Genomic DNA, 21,040 nt, shown 5'->3' with positions numbered 1-21,040 from the left:
AAATGCATGAGTAAGCTTCCTGTGACTTTGCTGTCCAGCTTAAAAGTTTGACCACTGCCATTAACATTTGCCCCCGCTGAAAGTTATTAGACCGTTTATTGCCTCGCTCCCTGTTCCCATTTGTCTAAGTGTGGAATGGAAAGCATGACAGCCAATTCGCTCTAATACCCAGCCAATAAAAGTGGGAACAACAGAAGTGTTTTTTTTTTTTTTTCACCTCAACATCTGGCGGCACGTCTAAATTTGGTGCAACTGCTCCATTTTCCTTTGTGTGCCTGGACTTAGGCATGACTGATCCTCTTCACGGTAGACCTCATACAATAGGACTTGCTGAAAGCATCAGATGCCAGAGACTACTGACAGGGATTTTCTCCAATGTTTTATAGGCGCACAAAGTAGCGCTGATGTTGAATTCCATCTTTCATGTTTCATTGCCTATGAAGCATCTGCAGGCTTCTACCTGAGCTGTTAGACACGCCAGTTTGCCAGATTAACCTACAAAGAAAATGTCACTGCTTTAAGGATGTTTGATGCATGATTTTTAAAGACCACTCATGATATGAAAGAAACGTTTTTCTTCAAAGGGAGTCGAGTCGTTTTTTTTTTTTTCTTTTATAAAACACAATTAAACCTGAGGATTACTGCGGACATATCAGGATGAAAAAAAAAAAAACACTAATCATAGCTCATCTGTGCTGATGCAGAGGAAACCATATCCAAAGTTTCCTTTTAAGTTTGAACTGGAACTAGTAAAGTTGATCTTTTTTATTAATATCAAATGTCCCTTTTAAAAATGTCCCTGGTGTCCTTAATTAGTCCAGCCAACTTATTCCATGCCATTGTCATTCTTGCTCTGACGAAACTCTTTGAGCATTTGAAATTATTTAATTCTCATTGTGGCTGATGTAATTCAGCTAATTTTAACTTCCCTTGTCAACAATGATAAAACATGACAAGAGGAATTCGTTGAACCAAACTGTTTTGCAAGATTTCTGTGCACATTAGCGAGATTCATCTCCCTTCTCATTTGTTTGTTTGTTTGTTTGTTTGACCGACCTCCCACATGTCGAGCACAGCAGTTTTCTGCCTACACAAGAGTTTGTTCAGAAACCATGAAAAATGTTTGTCCTTAGAGGTTTGAAATATCTCTTAAAATTGAAATAAACCAGACTGCACCAGAAAAAAAGTAGTCCTTACAATCTTAATACGTGGTATGCAATATATAAAACAGTGTTTATCTTATATTACAGGTGTAACAGCATAGCAGCTGTTACACCTGCTGCTTTAGTATGTGTCTTTAGTTTTGGGTTAATTGACGGTTTCTCCAGAAGCTTGGGTTTACTCTTGTTTTGATAATGTTCTAATTCTAAGTCAGATCTGGCTTAGAAATGCTTGTGCAGATATTGGTATTATAAGTTGTACTTGAACACTCAAATATGCAGCGGAGATCTTTTTTTATTCTTCTTTGTCCAATTCAGCTGGCAGCTTATGGTTTTTCTTTCATTTCAATTATGCAAATAAAGGATGTTTTTTAAGGTCTTTTTTTATCCTGTCTTATAAGTGGCTGATTAAAAAAAAAAAAACATGCTGTGCTTTCAGTTCAATTCAAAAATATGATATCTATACCAAAGGGAAATTAAATGTTGTCGTATCTCATATGATCCAGTTCTCTTTCAAGAGTCGTTGTGGATTGTGAGTCTGTGGGCAGAAATGATCCCCAGTCAGTCTTGGAAAAAATCTGAAGACGCCTCACTGAAGACTGCTGCTGTGTAACAGTCACATGACTGTCATGACATGCGATTGCTCAATTCCCGGTTAGCAGAGACCATATTATTTTACAGTAACATGTCCAGGATGACACAATCAGTTACTGGCAAACAGTCATTTTATCTAATTTGCTTTTGCCACTCCTTTTTAAATCTCTCTGGCCGTGTGCTTAGAAAGCCTGGGAGAGAGACTCTGGCCATTATGATCGATGGAGGAGATGGTCGCAGTTCAGGAATGATTTGTGCTTCAGAGATGTTAATCAGCTGCTCCCAGTTGTAAAAACAATGTCTTGTCGCCAAAGTTGAGCATCGCAACAGGTTTTAAAGAAAAAAAAAAGTAAGAGCAAAAATGTTTCCACTTGCACAGCATCTAAAGCCAGAGGGAATAATTGTCTAAAAGACCAATGCATCAACCAAGAAAAAAAAAAAATCATGAGCCAAAGTCTACAAAAAGGACAAATTCAAACAAACATACTTCAAGTTGCTCCCACCATGAGTAGCACAATTCTAGAAAAAAACATTTGTTCAAATGCATAAAAATAAAGGGTATGTTAGCATGCCAGCTGTACCTGATTGCAGCAAGCACAGCTGTTGGGAAAATCCTCTCTCATCTAAGAGGATTCCTCCTCTTCTCAGCTAATTGGATGCTGCAGGTTGCCAGGTGGACATCAGCTGATTTTTCTCAAGTACCAGAGATACAGTCACCTCAAAGTACCGTAGTTCCAGGTGAGTTATTCAGTTAAGTGCAGAGTAAGCAGTATACTATGGATGTCGAAGGATGCGTACGGCCACATAAAGTTTTGGTTCAGCCCACCTTACGGCCCATGAAAATCCTAATGTTCCAAAAAAGCAGTTAATTGAGATCTGGGAGTCCTCCCAGTTTTATTTTAATGTCATTTTTTAAAGTAGCACATAAATTCAGAATTCAGAATGTGTTCAGGTATAAAACAACTTTGTATTTGTTCAGGATCCGTGCGTACTGAACAATCAGGGCTGTACCAGATATTTTTGATTGACGGCCAATAACCAACTTGTCGTTAATCCATTGTAACATTGTTAAAATAACCTCATTTCTCTACTTTGTCACTGTCACTGTCTTTCCTAGTGACATAAAAAAAGTTTTTTTTTAATGTCACTAAGCGCAAACTTCATTCAGTGAGCAAACTTTCAGGTGGTCTTAGAAACTTACTTTTCTAACCCAAAACCTCACCTGGGCAAACAACGGAAAATAAGTCACACTCAAAGAGCAGATATCTTACACTCGCTTTGTATTTACAATAGATTTTTTACTATGAAGGACAAGCAGCATGTAATGCCAACCCATGGAAGCAGAAGTGAAATGCAGTTCAGAACAAAGGTGTCGTCACGGATTATACATAATAACTGAAATTTGATCAGACTTTTCAGCGATATGGAAAACTAATACAAAGGCGCCCTGGAGTGCACAAGTTATTGGCGTTTAAAAGCATACATTGAAGGAAATCATCTGAGAAGCTAAAATAAGGAGGTGTATGGACTGGAAAATTAAAGAGAGGAGGTGTGGGACAAGGAAGACCAAAGCAAAGAATAGTAATTTCAGAAGCAATATCACATGTGACTGACAATGATAGTGTATTTTCATTACAGTATGAGAGAGAGGACAACCGCCTCAGTCTTTAGCACTTATATTTTGTTTCAAAAAGCTGTTTTCTTACACCTGTCATTTTGATATCTGCTTTAGATGTATTTCAATATGTCTCTTGTCCTTGCTTATTTTACTTTTATATTGTCGTTTACTAAGAGTAAAAATGTTTATACAGCTGCAATAGTCTTAAAGATAATGTCAAAACTTCAAACAAGGGGAACATATTTCAACAGTGTCTAAATGTCTTAACTTCTCTTTGCTTTATGTGCTTAATGTGGCAGGAAATATACAAACTCAATGTGCAGATTAAAATGTTAAATAATTAAATTTCAACCAAGATGTTTATTTCTGAGGGGAGATGAGACAGACATACCTCAAAAGAAAAATGAACAATGTAAAAGGATTATTTCATGGGATTATTAACAAAGTGATGTATCTGTTTGAATTTACATTGTATTAAAAATGACGTGAAATAAATAGGAGCACTCTGTTGGCATTTCAGCAATCACACCCTTCTGGCATGTTGCTGACCAGCTTTTTGCTCTTTTCACTGGTATTTTTGACAATTAATATTTGGCGATGAGCTCCAGCTCTGAGGTTGGAAGGCCCCACTTGTTATCAACTAATTCTTTAGCTTCATCCACATATTCTTTAATCAGAAAGTCAGGATTCCCAAGGCGTTCCCAGGCCAGCCGAGAGACATAGTCCCTCCAGCATGTTCTGGGTCTTCCCCGAGGCCTCCTCCCGGTGGGACGTGCCTGAAACACATCACCAGGAGGCATCCTGACCAGATGCCCGAGCCACCTCAACTGGCTCCTCTCGACGTGGAGGAGCAGCGGTTCTACTCTGAGTCCCTYCCGGATGACCRAGCTTCTCACCCTATCTCTAAGGGAGAGCCCAGCCACCCTGCRKRGGAAACCCATTTMGGCCGCTTGTATCCRKKATCTCGTTCTTTCGGTCATGACCCAAAGCTCATGATCATAGATGAAGGTGGGAACGTAGATCGACCAGAAAATCGAGAGCTTTGCTTTTTGACTCAGTTCTCTCTTCACCACGACGGACCGGTACAGCGCCCGCTTCACAGTAGACGCTGCCCCAATCCACCTGTCAATCTCCCGCTCCCTTTTTCCCTCATTCGTGAACAAGATCCCCAGATACTTAAACTCCTCCACTTGAGGCAGGACGACCCCCCTGACCCGGAGAAGGCACTCTACCCATGTCCGGTTCAAGACCATGGCCTCGGATTTGGAGGCACTGAGCATTTTCCAAAGTAATCATCTTGATAATCCCGAAGACTTTTGGAAAAATATTCTGCAGACTGACTAATTTAAACACAATATTTCAGAGAAAAGGCACATCACACTTAAAGTAAAACATGATGTAAAACAGTAAACCAGTTAGTGTGATGATCTGGGGCTGCTTTGGTGCTTCAGATCACACAACCCTTATGAATAGCTAAAGAAAAACTAAATTAAAAATAATATGATGTACATTAAGTATAATAAATAAAATGAAAACTGTTTCTAGGTAATCTACAGTATTACAAGTCACACTACTTTGGAACCACATAACAGTCAATGCCTTCTTATATCACCCAGTGGGCTTCTGGATGACTTCTTTAGATATGAGCTGAGCTTAAGAGTAGAAACCATGGTTACACTGTGGTTTGGGACATCACTTTTCACCGTATGGTTGGACAACAACCACTGGTTTAGAAATGTCTATCTTTCACAGTTTATTTCTTCTTCAAACGAAATATAGGGCTTTTTAAGTTCATATCAGTAAAAAAGGCCCGTGACTGACAGTTCTATAAAATAGAAAATCTCTTATCAGCCATGAAATTAGCTTGTAGTGACATAGGAGTACATTTCTGTTTAGGCTGGTTTCAATACAGTGGAGACAGTATAGCATCTCTCTGTGACAGAGATGCTATCCCTTTAGTGGGAGACTTTTTTTTGCACTCTTTAAATTATAGTTCTGGTATTTATTTATTTTTTCTTTGTCTGTTCATATATTCCTTTGATTTTTTTTATTTAGCCATTAATTCTAGCTTGTATTCTTTCCAGAAATCATATCTATAATGGTGACATAAACCAAAAATGAAAAAAAAAAAAAAAAGCTCTACTTTTTCAAAGATAAAAATAAGAATACGGTTGTTGCATTTGTATTCAGTCTCCCTAAATCAGGACTTTCACGTCTGTCTCTACAAGCTTGTATGTCTAAGGTTGTTATTTCGCTGTAAGGTCGGCTACAGTTCAAGTCGTATTTCTCAAGTCTTTTACAGCATCTTTTTTTTTTTCTCCAGCATTGGTTTTTATTTATTCAGTAATTCTGTCCAGTTTCCCTGTTTCTGCCAAAGAAAAGCCTCCCAAGAGCAAGATATTGACACCACTGTGCCTTATGGTGGAGATGGTGTTTGGTCAATGTGTTATGAAGTGTTCATTTTCTGTCACACATGGCACCTTTGGTCTTATTTGACCAGAGTGCCTTCTTCTGCATGTTGCTGTGTCCCCTGCATGGCTCAAAGTACTCTGCAAACAGGACTTCTAACACATTTGTTTTTACAACTGCTTTCTTCCAGCCAAACCTCTATAAAGGCAAATTTGTGGACAGGTCCCCCCACCTGAGCTGTGGACATCTGCACATCCTGGAGAGTCATCTTGCTTCTTTGATTAATACTCTCCGTACTGTTTCTGTCATTTTACCGTCATATTCTGTACATTACAATGCCGTTTAAAGGTTCGTTCATTTCTGTAGATTAATTACACACGGACTGAGGTTTTCTGGCCCTTAGATGTTACTTATGCTTTTTGTTCTTACAGCTAATAGAAACACAATATTTGAGATAAGACTTTTATATCCAGGGAAAAGTATAATTTTTAATACTGGAGCTACAAGGATATACATAATGTAAAATACAAACAGAATATAAAACTGGTGTTCACAAAAGCAAAGAAGCAAGACCCTAGAGAGAAAAATATTTTTTTTTCCAGCAAAAAGATGACTTTAGACTTATAGTCACAACCACATGACAATACAGCCTCATTGAAACATTAAATCACTTATTTGTATAAACCTGTGCTGTGCAGCTGCTGTTGCAGTTGCTTGCAGATTTAGTAATTTTGTGGGAGTTACAGCATCTGACATAGCTGATGACATAAACAAAATGAATAACCCATCAATCCCCAAGCACAGTGTCAGTGTTGCAACATGGTCATTTTCTTGCCAACAGACTTCTTGTTGCCAAAGCAAGCAGCTGTTTGCCGATGATGACAGTAAATAGGAGTAAGAACAAGTCTATAATTGCAATAATTCATACCTACACATTTAAGATCCATATATTTAATGTATTAAGCCAGGCCAGCTAGAGAATTCGCTGCACAGTGACGTTTATTCGGCCTAGTGAATTGCTATACACTCTAGCCTTTTTTTTTTTCCTTCTTTTAAGTTTATGTACAAATGTTATCTGAAACTTAATTTAATAGTCACAATTTCCTCATTAAACCATGTTCTACTGCACTACGTATTCATGTAGAAGAGCAGCAGTTTGCTGTCAAGTTCATCATTTACAGCTTATTGTAAAAAGTATTCCCTCTTGACCTTTTCCACATTTTGCCAGATTCAAACGAAAAACTTAAAATGTATTTAATTGGATTTTAAGAAGTAGATCGAGAAAAACATGATGGTGAAGTGGAAGAATACAGTTTTTTTCCCCCACTTGCTTAAGCCTACTTTTGAAAACAGGGCCTGGTTTTTCAAAGCACTTCACACAATTAGCACAACACTGCAGATTATTAACAAAATGGAAGACTTCAGTCAATACTACAATTTCTTACAAAAACCTTATTTTCTTATCAAAACATCCATCATATGATTTGACTGTTTGATTCAGTTGAACACTCCCATGTTTATCTCAAAGCATCTTTGATATTTATACACAGAAAGTGTAAAAATAATTTCACCATCCCCACATGACACCAGTTGTATAGACCAGTGGATTTATTTGCCTCACAGTTTACTGCATTGGCCCAAATCCAGAAAGACAATAAGATCTGCATCTAACCACCCAGTTTTCCACAGTGCCTTGACAACTTTCCAGGCAAAGTTTTCATTAGCAAGGCAAAGTCCCTTTGGTTTGCAGCAGTCATAATGTTGTAAAGTCTGTTCAAAAATGTAAGAATGAGGTCAGTTTTGTAAGGACCAAAGTTGGCATGACAATGGAGGACTCCTTTCTGTGTTATGTCTGTAGAAAGGGGTAATGTTACCCAGGTTTCTTCGCCCTGACAGTGACCGTGTGGCCAGTGATATTCCTTCATTAATGTCCATGTTTAATTTTTTTTTAAGATATGTTATACTGTCTATTGACCTGATTTGTGTGTCTCTAGCTATTTAAATGTGTGTGCACACCTTGTGGCAGTGTTTTAACAATTGGATCATATTGCATTGGAAGTAACATTATGGTTGATTTCAGTGCGTTTACTATTTTGCAGGGTTTTTGATCCTTTACTGTTCGACTGTCTTATGATTTGTCTCAGCGGTCATACAAAACTGCAATTATTCAGTGTATTTAAAACTTTGAACAAATAATACTCTTAAAAGCATATCTTTAGCATTTAACTTTACTAGAGAATATTTAACAAAGCAGTTTTTGCCATAGATTCTCAACTGGATTTGACTGAGTCATTGCAGCATATGATTATACCTTGATCTAAATTATTCAACTGTAGCTTTGACTGTATGTTTTGGGTTGTTCACCTGTTGGAAAGGCAGCATCAGCCTCAGTCTTAAGTTCTGGTTTTCTTCCAGTGACACACTGTATTTGTCACCATCTATTTTCCCAGATCCCCTATTCTTTTTTGAACAACGGCATTCTCACACCGTTTAAGGCTCCCATATACATTAATTTACACATTAAACAAAAAGTATCAGATACTTGCGATGTACAAGGGAAATTATATTTTTTGTTGTGCAAACATTAAAAAGTGGGATGCCCGTATGTATTTAGCCATCTTTACTCTGACACTGAAATGAAAAATCTGTGCAACCAGTTGTTTTCATATGTCATCTAATTTGTATCTGTTTAATTAGCAATGTGTAATTTATTCTTATCTTATATTCTGTTGGTCTCTGTGGCATTATCATGCAATAAAAATGCTCTAAGTATGCACCCAAAATAAGTGTATGTGCATTTCCTAAAGGTTGTTTCGCCTCATGTACAATAAGTTAGAATTTCTAACATTTTTGAACACAGCAGAAACTCTCTTGATCCAAAATGACATTTTTTTTTTTATTATACTGAGTTTGTTGAAAATAGATCCTTGACTATCAATTGTGTTATGCCAGACAATCAAATGTTATTTCAAGCCATTGCTTCACTCTGATTTCTACTGTTGCAGTAAAAAACAGACATTTTTCCTCACTTGTTTTTCCAGGGCTGAACAAAAGAATTATAAATTTGATTTGAGCATTCTTTTCTTAATTTATCATTTGCCTTTCAGAGTTCAGCAACCTTTGTTTTAATTGTAGCCCACACACATGCATGAAAAAAAAAAACACATTCATTAAGGTAAAACCAAATGAATCATCTGACCCAGATTTCTTCTCTCTTCCTCTGCCCACAGCCGTCGCCCTGTGAATGGTGCCGCTGCGAACCAAATAACGAGGTACACTGTGTGGTGTCCGACTGCGCCGTCCCAGAGTGTGTCAACCCTGTTTATGAGCCGGAGCAGTGCTGTCCCATCTGTAAACATGGTAAGCATTCATCTTGACATTCTCAGGAAATCGGCGCACATTAGATTTCTTTAGAGTTATTCGGTTTTTCTTAAACAAGTGAGAGCAAGTTTATCTACAGCATCACCAGATGATTTTAGGCCCTTAGAAGATGAGGACGTAACTGATGTTTTATGTATTAAAATTATTACCTGTGGCCCACAAGACACTAATGAGCAGTACTAGTTTTAATTATAAATGACACACTAAGCAGAGTAAACATTAGCCCATTGATTAAAGGCGATGGTACGAAGGACTAATGGGTCCTTGGAGGGCTTTTTATCTGCAAGCGCCCAGGCGCCCTTGTCACATACAGCCAATCTCTAAATTAGAATTATAGGATTCCAATGGTTCATTGACTATTTGCAAGGCGAGGTGGGTGGCTTCCCTTAGCAAGTTCCAATTCCTGAGGGACAGATGGAACTTTATGACTAAAGTCAAGCTGTTGGAAACATCGCACGCAAAGGGCACTTTGGGTAATATCAAATTCATAGCCTGAACACGATGCTGCATTCATAAAGAGAATGCGTTTGGAACTAAAATACATACAGGTGCATTTGAAAAGCGATGCTTCCGTAGCAGTTGACCTGCATTTCATCAAGACAGTCCACATTTCCTTTTACACTAAGTATTTTGTTTATGTCCATTGTGTGTAGTGATAAACCAACACATCTTTCCTCACACAAAAACACCTACAGTAACAAGGCTGCCGAAGCTGCTTGAGGAGATCTAATTCAGCCTGACAGGACACAATGGCACCCTTGGCATTTCAGGGAGGGCCTGCTGTTTGCAGGTGCCCCAAGGGCGTTTGGTCAGACTCTGGGATACACATAAATCTCAATACAAGTGGAAGGCTTGGGGATGTGAAGAGAGGACAAAGAGGGGGTGATGTTTAGCTCTCACTTCTGGGCAGAGAACAAACAAGTGGGATGAAGACATGCTTGAGTCAAACCACCTGTCAGGGTGAGGCATGCATTTTTCTAAATAATTACACTGCTGTGCAAAAGAGCTCAGTAAGCACTTCTTTTTATTTATTGAACTATTTATTTGGTAGAGTGGAGCAAGACGTTTTGTTGTTCTGAGCAATATTTATGCATCCTTTACTATGGAAGATTTTTACCTTATAGTTTGAGACCAGAGTCTGAAATTTAATTTTCAAAGTATTTTTCAATTAAATGTTTGCTTGGCAGAATGTTGCTCTTGGCTTTGTGGCTTTTGAAGAGGCAAGAGCAGCACAGGATTCTCATAATACAATAACCTGTAACTATACATGGACAAGAAACGGAAGTAAAAATGTATAGCATTATCTAATTGGTTTTGTATAACATAAACCAATTTCTGTTAGACAAAAATCGTTTTTTGTATAACAAAACCACACTTGATTGATGTGTAATCAATCAAGTGTGAGATTGTATAATCTCACTTAGTGAGATTGATGTGTAATGCTCCTTTAGTTTCCACACTATAACTGCCCACTTTTTTTTTTTGCTAAGGTTGATATTTCAAAACATGTAACTTTGTCTTTGTGGTAAGTTATGGAAATGTTGGGCCTTTTTTTAGCCAGTTGACTAGCATTGGACAAGTGGAAATGTGAGAAGTGCAGCCCAGGTTTGTGCTTCAAATAACCATAGGAAAGACTTGTCTCATTTGCGCTATTTTCTGGTACTCTTTGTTGTACAATTTTTACTGTTAATTATTTTTTTATTACCTTTTTAGAAGCCTGTAGAGATCATAAACATTCAGACTTGGGTCCTTTAAAGAAAAGAAACAAAAATAGTTTAACCCATTGATTTGACGATAAGACACAGCAGTGGGTCCAAGAATCATCCTTGTGGGACTCCTCTGCTAGTAATGATGATGCTGACCAATTGGAAACAACTAGTTTAAGAAAAAAAAAAAATGCTTCCCGTCATATTTTCAGTGAGACAAAAATAATAAATAGTGTTATAAAACAACAGCGTATGTTTTAAAACATTTATTTAATCACTTACATCAGTATAATGCTGTGAAGATAATGTTGAAATCAGCCCTAAGCAGTAAGGTCAAACCATGGGCTGTTATAGAACTGAATGTTACCATACGTCAAAATCTTTATGACAACATTTTTAATGGATATGTCGGTTAATGTGGCAGCACTTAGCAGCCTCCCAGAACTCGCATATTTTTATATTGTAGTTCAGTGAATAAACTCTGCTTTTAATGATTAAAACTTATACTGGGATGTTGGCATGGCACCAATTGCTCCATTGGTGGTGTTGTGTGTGGGGGGAGGAGGGGCAGCCATCACAGAAAAGCTCTTAGTGTTGTGAGGCAAAGGAGAAGAAAGACTGTATTCAAGCTAGACACCAGAGGTGACATCGGTCAAAGATAACAATCCGTAAAACAATGACAACAGAATTTGCTAACAGAACAGACTATACAATGCAAAAGATGTAAAAAAAAATAACCTGTAAAAACCAGGAACTTTATTTACCCTCAGCGAGTAAAGGACAGATCCAGGGCAGGTGTGACAGTTAGCAAATTGGAACAAATTAGGTGTGAAGGGGGAGCAAAAAGCAAGAGCAACATGAAAGAAAAGCAGGGAACATGCAATAAAAATGAAGTGCGATGATAAAAAAAAGTAAAATAAAGAGGATTTCGCCAAAACAGATCCAGACAAAACACAATTAATCTAACAAATTTACAAGAATTAATATAACATGGGGGGCAGTAACCACAACCTGCAAAACAAATACAATTCCTCTACCTTTCACTCAAATAAAAGAGAAGTAAAGATATTGGTATTAGTAAATATTAGAACAAGAGGATGTGTATTACCCTATTTGGATTGGTGTAATCCTACTTTATCTTTAATTTATAAAACAATAGACCCATGCCTGTGGGTCCCACTGTATTGCCACAGCTTTGATTATTAAGATGGAGAGCTTGAGGACATCTTTTATGATTTTCTTCGCTAAAAAATATAACTTATCATTGTATAATAGGTAATATGTATTTAATAAGTAGTATATGTATTCATTCAGCAAACAGGTCAGGTAAATATGCAATTATTCTGCTCTCACAAATTGGCAACAACTGGTGAGCACTTAAGAGCAGCGATCAAACATCCTTTGTGGAGGAAAACAGGAAGCTGAAACTGTGTTCTTGTGTCCCTAAGCCTGTCTGGCTGTAAAATGTTAACACTTGGCAGCAGCACTGGTCACACTCAGCCCACATCAACCTCAACTGAGTTTGTCCTGTAACCTGTGCCAGCTGTCTAGAGGTAGATCAATGGGAGTTAAGACTTGGCAAGCACTTTCAGTGTCTCCTCTAAGCTCAGATCAAAGGGACCTTTACCAGGTCAACATTCTCCACCCAACCACCGAATAAGATTAAAATTATCTATGCTAAGGCATATGAGGAAGATGAGAACTCCTGGTAGACATCGTGCTCTTTTGGCTTGCTGTTCAGGGATATTTACTTCATTTCCACCTGCTTTTTCCAAATATGACTTTAGTTTGAGGGAAACCATTGGACTGTAAAAGTCTCATATTTCTTAAACTAACTATTAAAAACATTGAGAAGAAAGTACAAACACAACATTTTTGTCTAACATAAACAAGGATCAAAAGCCTTGAAGTTTATTTGTGGCTAATGTACTGGACCTGGTGTCTTCAGGGAACCAAAACTGACTCTGACCTATGGGTCAAAATTATTTTAAAGGGGTAGTGTATTACCCAGGCACATAGTGTCATTTTATAGCACTATCAAGTAACTATGTTACCTTCAGTTGGTAGAAAATTGCTGTGTATAACAAACCTGACAAAAGAAATTTGACATCTTAAAATGACCTCTGTACCTTCAAGAAACTCTGACACTCTCCGACACGCACGTCGTCACAACACTTCTCGTTATGCTGTTTACAACTTCTTAGGAGCGTTGGACTGAGAAGTAGTTTGTACAATAAGTTCAGCAGACCCTGAGTTCTACCAGGTGTTTGCTAATTGCTGCTGCCACTAGTCTGGTGGAGTTGTGTGGGGGAGTCACGGGGAGGGGTGCTCTGTGAGGCGGAGGCTCAGCTGGAGACTGCAGCTCCGAGGAGGAGTGTTACAGAAATAGACATCTCCAAATAGCTGCCACGGGAGATTCAAGAATTCATGAAGCATGCATGACAAAAATCAAAGCGCAGAAATGTTTTTTGAAGAGGGAATAACTTTATAACATGAATAACTTTCTAACATAAATCCAAAGATTATTTATTCACTTTGATTTTTGAAGTTATGGTTAGGGCAGAGGCCTGATGGATTACATATACTGTATATATTTTTTATTAAGTTAATTAGTATCATATTGTTCTCATAACACAGCTACAAATAGACTTAGACAAATAGACTGGCCACTTTGTTAGGTATACATTTTTAACTGCTTGTTAACATAATTAGTGAATCAGCCAATCATGGCACTTCCACTCAATGCATTCTGCTGGTGCCTGATGACTGGTCAAAGTTTTTAGAAAATGCCTTGTAGAAAAATCTACAAGGATATTTATGCACAGGGATCTCTCAGTTTACAGAAAGTGACCCACGAAATAGCATCAAGTGAGCTGCATTGGTTTTATGCACCAATGATGTCAGAGGAGAATAAACAGAAGTATCATACACAACGTATCAGAGCTAAAAAACAAAACAAAAAATAACTGAAACTCATTTCATGAGTATGTAATAAAGTGTTCTCTATTAACCTCGACAGTCACCACATCTTAATCCAAAAAAATACTTTCTTCAGAAGAATATTTCTGACACCTGGTTTAATGTAAACCAGAACTAATTAAGGCACTTCTGACGTTAAAGTGGGGTCCAACAAGATGCAGCTAATAAAGTCGCTGGTGAGTGAAGACCTTTTTGTTTTTCTAAAATGATTGAAGTTTTCTCCTCCAGTTTCCAGACATGTGGCAGGTACACGGACAGGAACCATGTAACTTTTCCAGCTGACAGCCATTTACACCTCTCACATTAGATTATCTCTCAGTAAATCAGTTTTACAGGGACACTAAAATGACTACTGGCCCTGAAAGCGACTCTGTCTTCAAGAGTTATGACACATTTTGGTTTTTTTTATAGCAAGTTGTAGAGGAGTCGTCAGTCATGCAGGTTGTACAGGGAGGGATGCTGAGAGCAATCTCAAGTGATTGTCACGCCAGTTGAGCTGTTGATTACTTTGTTCAAATGAGTAAAACTAGGCAAATTCTGCACACCTACTTATTTTGTCTCACGAGGGATGGGGAGAGATACCTTCAGTTCACCTTTAGGAATGGAAAAAATAAACAGGAAAACTGCTCGGTTTTTACCTGTAACATCATGCAGGTCGCAGCAGATTTAGCCTACAAGAAAACATTTTAATCTTTAAACAGTATCTGCCTCTGCACCACAGCTCAGATTACCAAATACATGGGAATGGTGTGTGTTCCAGTGGTACACAAGCACATTTTAAAAAGGAATCCTATCAACAAGATGAAATCCACAAAGGTAAATCCTACTGAGCTTTACGGATAAATCAGATGTCAAAATTAATCTGAGTACTTTATTGCCTTGCAAGTCTGTTCTTGCATTTGTAGGAGAAGAAAGAAAAAAGAAAACTACAAGGAGTTCTGTGGCTCTTTCATACAGAAGTGAAGTGATTAACACCAACCCTCCCTCTGCCCTCTCAAAGCAGCTTTCTCTCTCTTCCTCTGCCTCTCTTTGTGCACTCCAGCCTCTCAGTGCTGCCAAGCCAGCGCCTGGCAGGCTCCTCTGCTCGTGGCGCATTAGGATGCAAAGCGCTCCATGTCGAGGGAGAAGGGGAGACTAACAAAAGCGCTTTAGTGTTGCAAAAACAAGCCCATCGGTGCGTGCCTGTGAAAAGATCTGTGCGTCTGCTCTGACTCCCCTAACTCCCCCCCCCCAGTTCTCTGCATCACTCCACCACCCCTTCTGCAAAGAGAAAGCTCTCGGGGGAGATGCATCCATTTCTTGTCGTTCTCACTCCTCGTTTCCTGTGTTTCTACCTCCTTTTCCCTTTCTCCCCCCCTCCCCCTCCATTCCTTCTCATGCGGCAGGTCCAAATTGCTTTGCCGGAACGACGATCATCCCAGCCGGAAAGGAAGTAAAGGTGGACGACTGCACCATCTGCCGCTGCCACAACGGAGACTGGTGGAAGCCGGCGCAGTGCTTGCGGCGGGAATGTCTCAACGGCCAGTCTTCATAAAGAGAGACTCCACTGCGGATGGTGAATAAACTCAGGCGAAGCTCTGCCTACTGCGCCATTTTATATGATTGACAGGGCATGAGCACAATTCCTACAACAAAAAAAACAAAACAAAAAGAGTAAAAAGAAAACCAGAGACAGTGTAGAATTGAAGAGATGCTCTCACGAACTTCACACAAATACAAAATTTTTTGCCAGTGAGAAGATAATGGAACTTGTCTCACGGCTGTTCCCGCCCTGCAGTTTTACTCGGCCTATATATTTTCAAAAGTTGACTCTGCTGCTTTCTCTCAGAAACTTTCTAAGCTTCTTGAACTCTTTCCTATCCACCGGCAATGTTGAACTGCTCATGTCAAGTTTCTGTATGTATGTCATCAGCTTGTTGTTACTATGTGTTCTTCACGGCCACGCTGGTGTTGTAAAGTTCGAACAGCAAGAAAAAAAAAAAAAAAAGAAGAAAAAAAAAATTTAAAGCACACTTTACTGAGCTTTTTTATGTTCTCCTGGTTATACTAGGATTACCACTGCAGATAAGCTTGAGCTCCCCAACTTCCCTCCGAGAGCTTGTTTACAAAAGGCACATCAACGTTTGTCTTCATAAGACTTTTTAAAATCAGTGTGGCTGTTGCTCATCTCTACCCTGTCATTGTCATATTTCATAAACCACAAAAATCCTAACTGTTTTTTTTTTCCTTTATAAGTATCCCATTACTTTGTGCCGTGTCTCTGTGTAAGAGCAGCACAAACTGAGGAGATCAGCATTACCACGTGTAGCTGAGGCGCAAGCAAGATGGCAGCCACTGCAACCCTTTTGATGAGCAGAAACTACAGCCCTTCCTGACCAACTGGTTTCATTGTTTGTCTTTTTTTTTTTTTTTTTCTCAGAGGTCCAGATCCGCCAACTAACTAGCTGCTTGAACTTGTTATCAAAGCACTTAGTGAGCCAAGAGCAGCCCGCTTTAATTTTCCTTAATCAGGAGTATTCTGTAATAAATCATCCAGCTGGGTGCTTGGCGAAGCCTGCTTGCTGGGCACATTTAGCACGAACCGGCACACAAAAGGGGGGGGGGGGGAATCTGCACATGGTGAAGCGCTTTTAGGCAGCATTCACAAGTGTGATGTCCCTGTGACGATGCAGCCGTGTCATTCATCCACCGTCTCAAGACGGTTTGCCGCTCTGCACTCACTGAGGCGCATAAACCACATGCATAAGGCGCGCCGAGATACAGAGCTCTAAAATGTAACACTGATTATGACACAGATTTTCACTCCGCTCTCTCTTAAATGCACCAGAATGTCTCAGCCAGTGTAGAGCAGCTGTGTGGCCATCGCAATAATAAACAGCAAGGCTAATATATCGAAGCGCCTTACCAAGGCACCATAAACATAAAATCTTTCACTTGATAAATACTACTCATTAATCCAAAGGTGATTTTCCGTATGCTCCCGCCATTCATCACAAGGAATTTTTTTTCCCAGCGTTTCAAGAAAATCTGTTTCCGTTAACCTTTTAAACCCCATTCCTGTGCAGTGATGGATGAGTTGCTTAATAGCAGCTTCTAGCCCTCTGTAATGAGACAGCAATGAACAGAGGATTAAAGACCTGTGACTAAAGAGGTATGTCACCTTAAAAGGCATTAAAACTAATTTTAGAAGGATCCCAAAGTATGGATATCTGCTGCATGTCTTGAAACTTGAAATTAGGTAAAGTTCAGTTTTAAAGAGGCTGTTAGGAATCTTTGAAATTTATGTTAAAAGGTTTTAAGCAGTTAATGTCTTACCAACAGCAAATAAATATCTTTGCATCGTCATTTAGTGTAAATCCATATTATTCAGTCACAGGGACTGAAGTTAACAAGAGACCCAACATTAAATTAGATCACCTTCATATAACAATTCTCAAAAACCTCATTGCAGTTTATGTAATTGTTATTTTATGAAGCTTGAAATTGTTATCATCATCACTCTTGCATCATATGGTTATTTTCACGAAAGCCAATAAGTATTTATGCAGGAAATAAAGGAAAGAGATTGGGTACCACCAATAATGTTCCTACATGAAATGTAATGAAACAAAAGTATTTGTGGTCCGAGTAATTACCTAATAGCAAAGTAAGTCCTGTAAAAAGTTATGTAAAAATGTTCACTTCTGCTCATAACCTTATTTCAAAAATCCGGGATTATCAACTTAAACAGATATGAGATTTTAGGTAATTTTCTTTGAAGAGATCATCAGACTTCCACTGTAATAGCCCAACAAAATATTGCAGTGATTTTGCTGCAAAATTATAATTCCTCAGTGAAGCTAAGCTAACAGCTCATCAAACAACCTATAGTGTCTCAACCTACTGTAAAACAATAAAATGTCATATTATGAAGACAAATAGAGGAACATTAAAGTTTAATTAGGTAGAGTCAATAAAATTACTGTGCAATTTTATTTTATTGCTTACAATGTATTATACAGTGACTGATATCTACAGTCACTGTATGACAAGCTGTCAAAAATGGAATGGAAAAGGGCAAGTTTGATATAAAACCCTAGAATTACTTAACCCACTCCCACAGCATGAGAACCAACCTAGCTTTAAAAATACAGCACAGACAACCTACAATATGCCATTATTTGCACCTCTTAAACATTTTTCTTGAGGTAATTAAGTCCTCTGTGATATAAAATTCCTCACAGCTGTACCACAGGGGATTAATATAGTTATCTAATCCCATCATATCAAGTTGCACTTAATGTTTGATTTTAAGGCATTGGTTCAGTTGGTCTATGCAGCATTTTCCAATTATCTTTCTAGCTACACTGTCTCCTTTTGTTCACAGATGCAGACGTCCCAGGGAAATTAACTAGCTGGTGAATATGCTGTTTCTCTAAATTTCCAAGTCTATTGGAGCTTAAGGCAGTGGTTTGTTTCATGCTAACTTGCTAATATAAAGCCTTCACTGATATCTACAGTCACTGTATGACAAGCATCACCCACTGTCAAGCATTTTTAACATTTGAATCAAAATGCAGTACATCATCTCAATTTGAAAAACTGGGGAAAAGGCTAAAATGCTGTCATTTTGTACAACTGCATCAAAAATGGCTAAGAAAACGTATAACGAGTCTCTTGTGAAACAGTATATAGTAAATATTCACTAAAATACCCTAGTGTTGCATCCTAAGCACATTACCAATGTATTTAAACTGTTCCATTTCAGGAATCAGCTAAAGTGGCAGATTGACTTTTTCTACAAACTCCCACAGCAATCTGTACGACTTCAGATAACAAAACTAACACAACTTCACACACCTTTACTTTAAAAAAAAAAAAAAAAACATACTATCTAAGAGCAACAACAGAGTTTGCATCATTTTCATCTTTTAGCTGCTTTGATTTAGTATCTTTCGTTGTGCACAGACAGAGCTCATCTATCTGGCGAGAGGTCTGCAGGCTCATAAAGCAACGCTGACACGAATGGTTTATCAGCTGCGGCCTCTGTGCTCCAGACATTTCAGAATTATGAAAGGAAATTCATTCATCATAATAACTTTAAATGCCATCTAATTATTCAGCTTTTAGATGTATCCAAAACAGGGAGGAAAAAGAAAAAAAAATCCTACGATTACAGGTCAAAGCCGAGACTGACTGAGCAGAAAGAAAGACAGTTCAAACTGACAGCACCACATACTGTATGGACAGGACTCAAAGGCTACGCTGCCACCACAGATGCCTTATTGCTACTGTTCCAGATACGATTCACAAAGTATGGCCTTTGGCAAACACACAGACTGAACAGCTCTGGACTTTTCTAAGTGCTGGCTTGTATCATTCCTCCGTGCTGTGATTCACTGTTAGATTTTACCCCCAAAACTATTCATTGTTTTATCCTCCGACGTTCTAGAAACAGCCAGTGGGTTCAACACGAGTACAAGGACAAGAGCAGTTCATTCACAGCCGAAACTCAAGAGGATGGATCTAAAAATACACAGGCATTTGATAAAGGTAAAAAAAAGGGAGAGAGAGAGAGAGGGAAAGAAAAAGAGAGAGAAGATGCAAAAGTGGTGGATATGATTTGCACACGAAAGCTACTTGATCCTTATTGCAATGTGACATTGTAGCTCACTGTAGTGCTTGCTCTCACAAATGCATTTCCAACGCCTCTGAAGCGCACAGCTTTTAGCAAACTAAATTGGATGAACAATGGTTTCTCATTTTCTTGATTTGGTGAGCTGCTCTCATTGCTTGAGCTGGAAAGTAGAACGACCGAAGGTGAAGTGGTTGTCAACAGAAAGTAAAACAGCCTAGACTTTAGATCAAGTGTTGCTGCAAATGTTGGAGCGGAGTTGTTATTCAGGTTGCTCTCAGAGATCAAATCAATCAGGAAACTGTACATTTATAGCTGCGTTTATGCTTCGTTGCAGTAGATTGAATGCAGGCATGCAGCAGCGCTGCACTGCTGCATATGTCTTTTTATTTTTTCTTGGTTTGCATTTGAAGTAAAATCACTTGTTAATCAGCAGATTATCCCAGTGGCTTTCTTTAGGAAATTACATGGTGAAGCATACAGCCGTAAGGCTTTAGTAAAACAAAAGACACTACCTTACAAAAAAGCAGCACACATCTGCTGTTCTCCTAGCCTCCCATTACTATTCTCCTTGAAAATGCGTGGAAGGACGGATCGGCTGCTCTGTCTGTCTTTGTGGACTTTCTTGCAAGAAAGTTGAGTCTTTTTGTACGTTTGCAAATGTTTTGTTCAAACAATTCCATCTGTCCTGTCTTCACACTGCAGGCTTGTACATCGGCATTTTGTACAGGTTCCCCCTCTTTTTGCTTTTTCCACGAGACACCGACTTACTGTAGCTGGAAACTGTCAACGATTGTGTTTTTTTTCCCCCCTCTTATTATTTTATTCAGCAACAAAACTGTTAAATGAAGTGTGCCTGAAAACCAACACAGATGTGGTAAAGAAAGATTAAAACACTGTTACTATACAATCAATTGTATTATTTTTTGGGTGGGGGAGGGGGGCAAGCACTAAGGATTAGTTGACAGTGGACTCAGATCATAGGAACATTTTAACTCACGAGCATCTCTGATTGTATTTGAATACATGCTCACACAAGTTCAATTGAAACTGAAAAACAGAGTCCAAATTTCACAGCAATCCTTGGTGCTCCACTAGTTGTTTATATGTAAATATCTTCAAAAGTAAAATGTGTATTCTGAAATCTCAGCTGGAGAGGAAAAAAAAAAAAAAATTGTCATCAGAAATTACAAAATATGTATTATTCATTTAGACAACAAAATATTTTGTTAAATAGACATAAAAAGAAGTGTTATTCAAAGGATGTGTGTCAGTTCTTTTTTCGGTTGTGTTCAGCCATTTGATTTTGTTTTATTTTTTTAAATCAGGAGGAAGTTTTGCAATTTGTTGCCCCAGATCAACTTGAGAGACACGAAAACACCTCCAAAAATAAAAAAGAAGAAGAAGAAGAAGAAACATGACTTAGAGGATGCTTTCTGGACAAATCCTACTGAATTCTTTTTATTTTTGCTAAACACAACAACTGGTTCGGTGAACCAGAAAGCAGCAAAACCCTAAGGTATTACGTTTCCAAGGCAGAGGATATCCAAATAAATAAATAATAAAAAAAAAAAAGAAA

The 21,040-nt window shown here is 38.4% G+C and overlaps 1 protein-coding gene across 2 annotated transcripts in view; it reads left to right on the top strand.

Moving 5' to 3' along the window:
• The window catches only part of vwc2l (von Willebrand factor C domain containing 2 like), a 31,909-nt gene extending 11,187 nt beyond the window's left edge, over nt 1–20,722 (top strand). For both annotated transcript variants that reach the window (XM_008403874.2, XM_008403870.2), the window contains exons 3-4: nt 9,012–9,141; nt 15,233–20,722. In XM_008403874.2, the coding sequence (XP_008402096.1) occupies nt 9,012–9,141; nt 15,233–15,381 (279 nt within the window). In that variant the 3' untranslated portion in view covers nt 15,382–20,722. The remainder of the gene's footprint in view (nt 1–9,011; nt 9,142–15,232) is intronic.
• The last annotated feature ends 318 nt before the right edge of the window (nt 20,723–21,040 follow it).

This window comes from Poecilia reticulata, linkage group LG2, assembly GCF_000633615.1.
Source record: "Poecilia reticulata strain Guanapo linkage group LG2, Guppy_female_1.0+MT, whole genome shotgun sequence".
Lineage (NCBI taxonomy): Eukaryota > Metazoa > Chordata > Actinopteri > Cyprinodontiformes > Poeciliidae > Poecilia > Poecilia reticulata.
The sequence above is the reverse complement of the archived record's forward strand: the minus strand, read 5'-3'. Positions and strand labels throughout refer to the sequence as shown.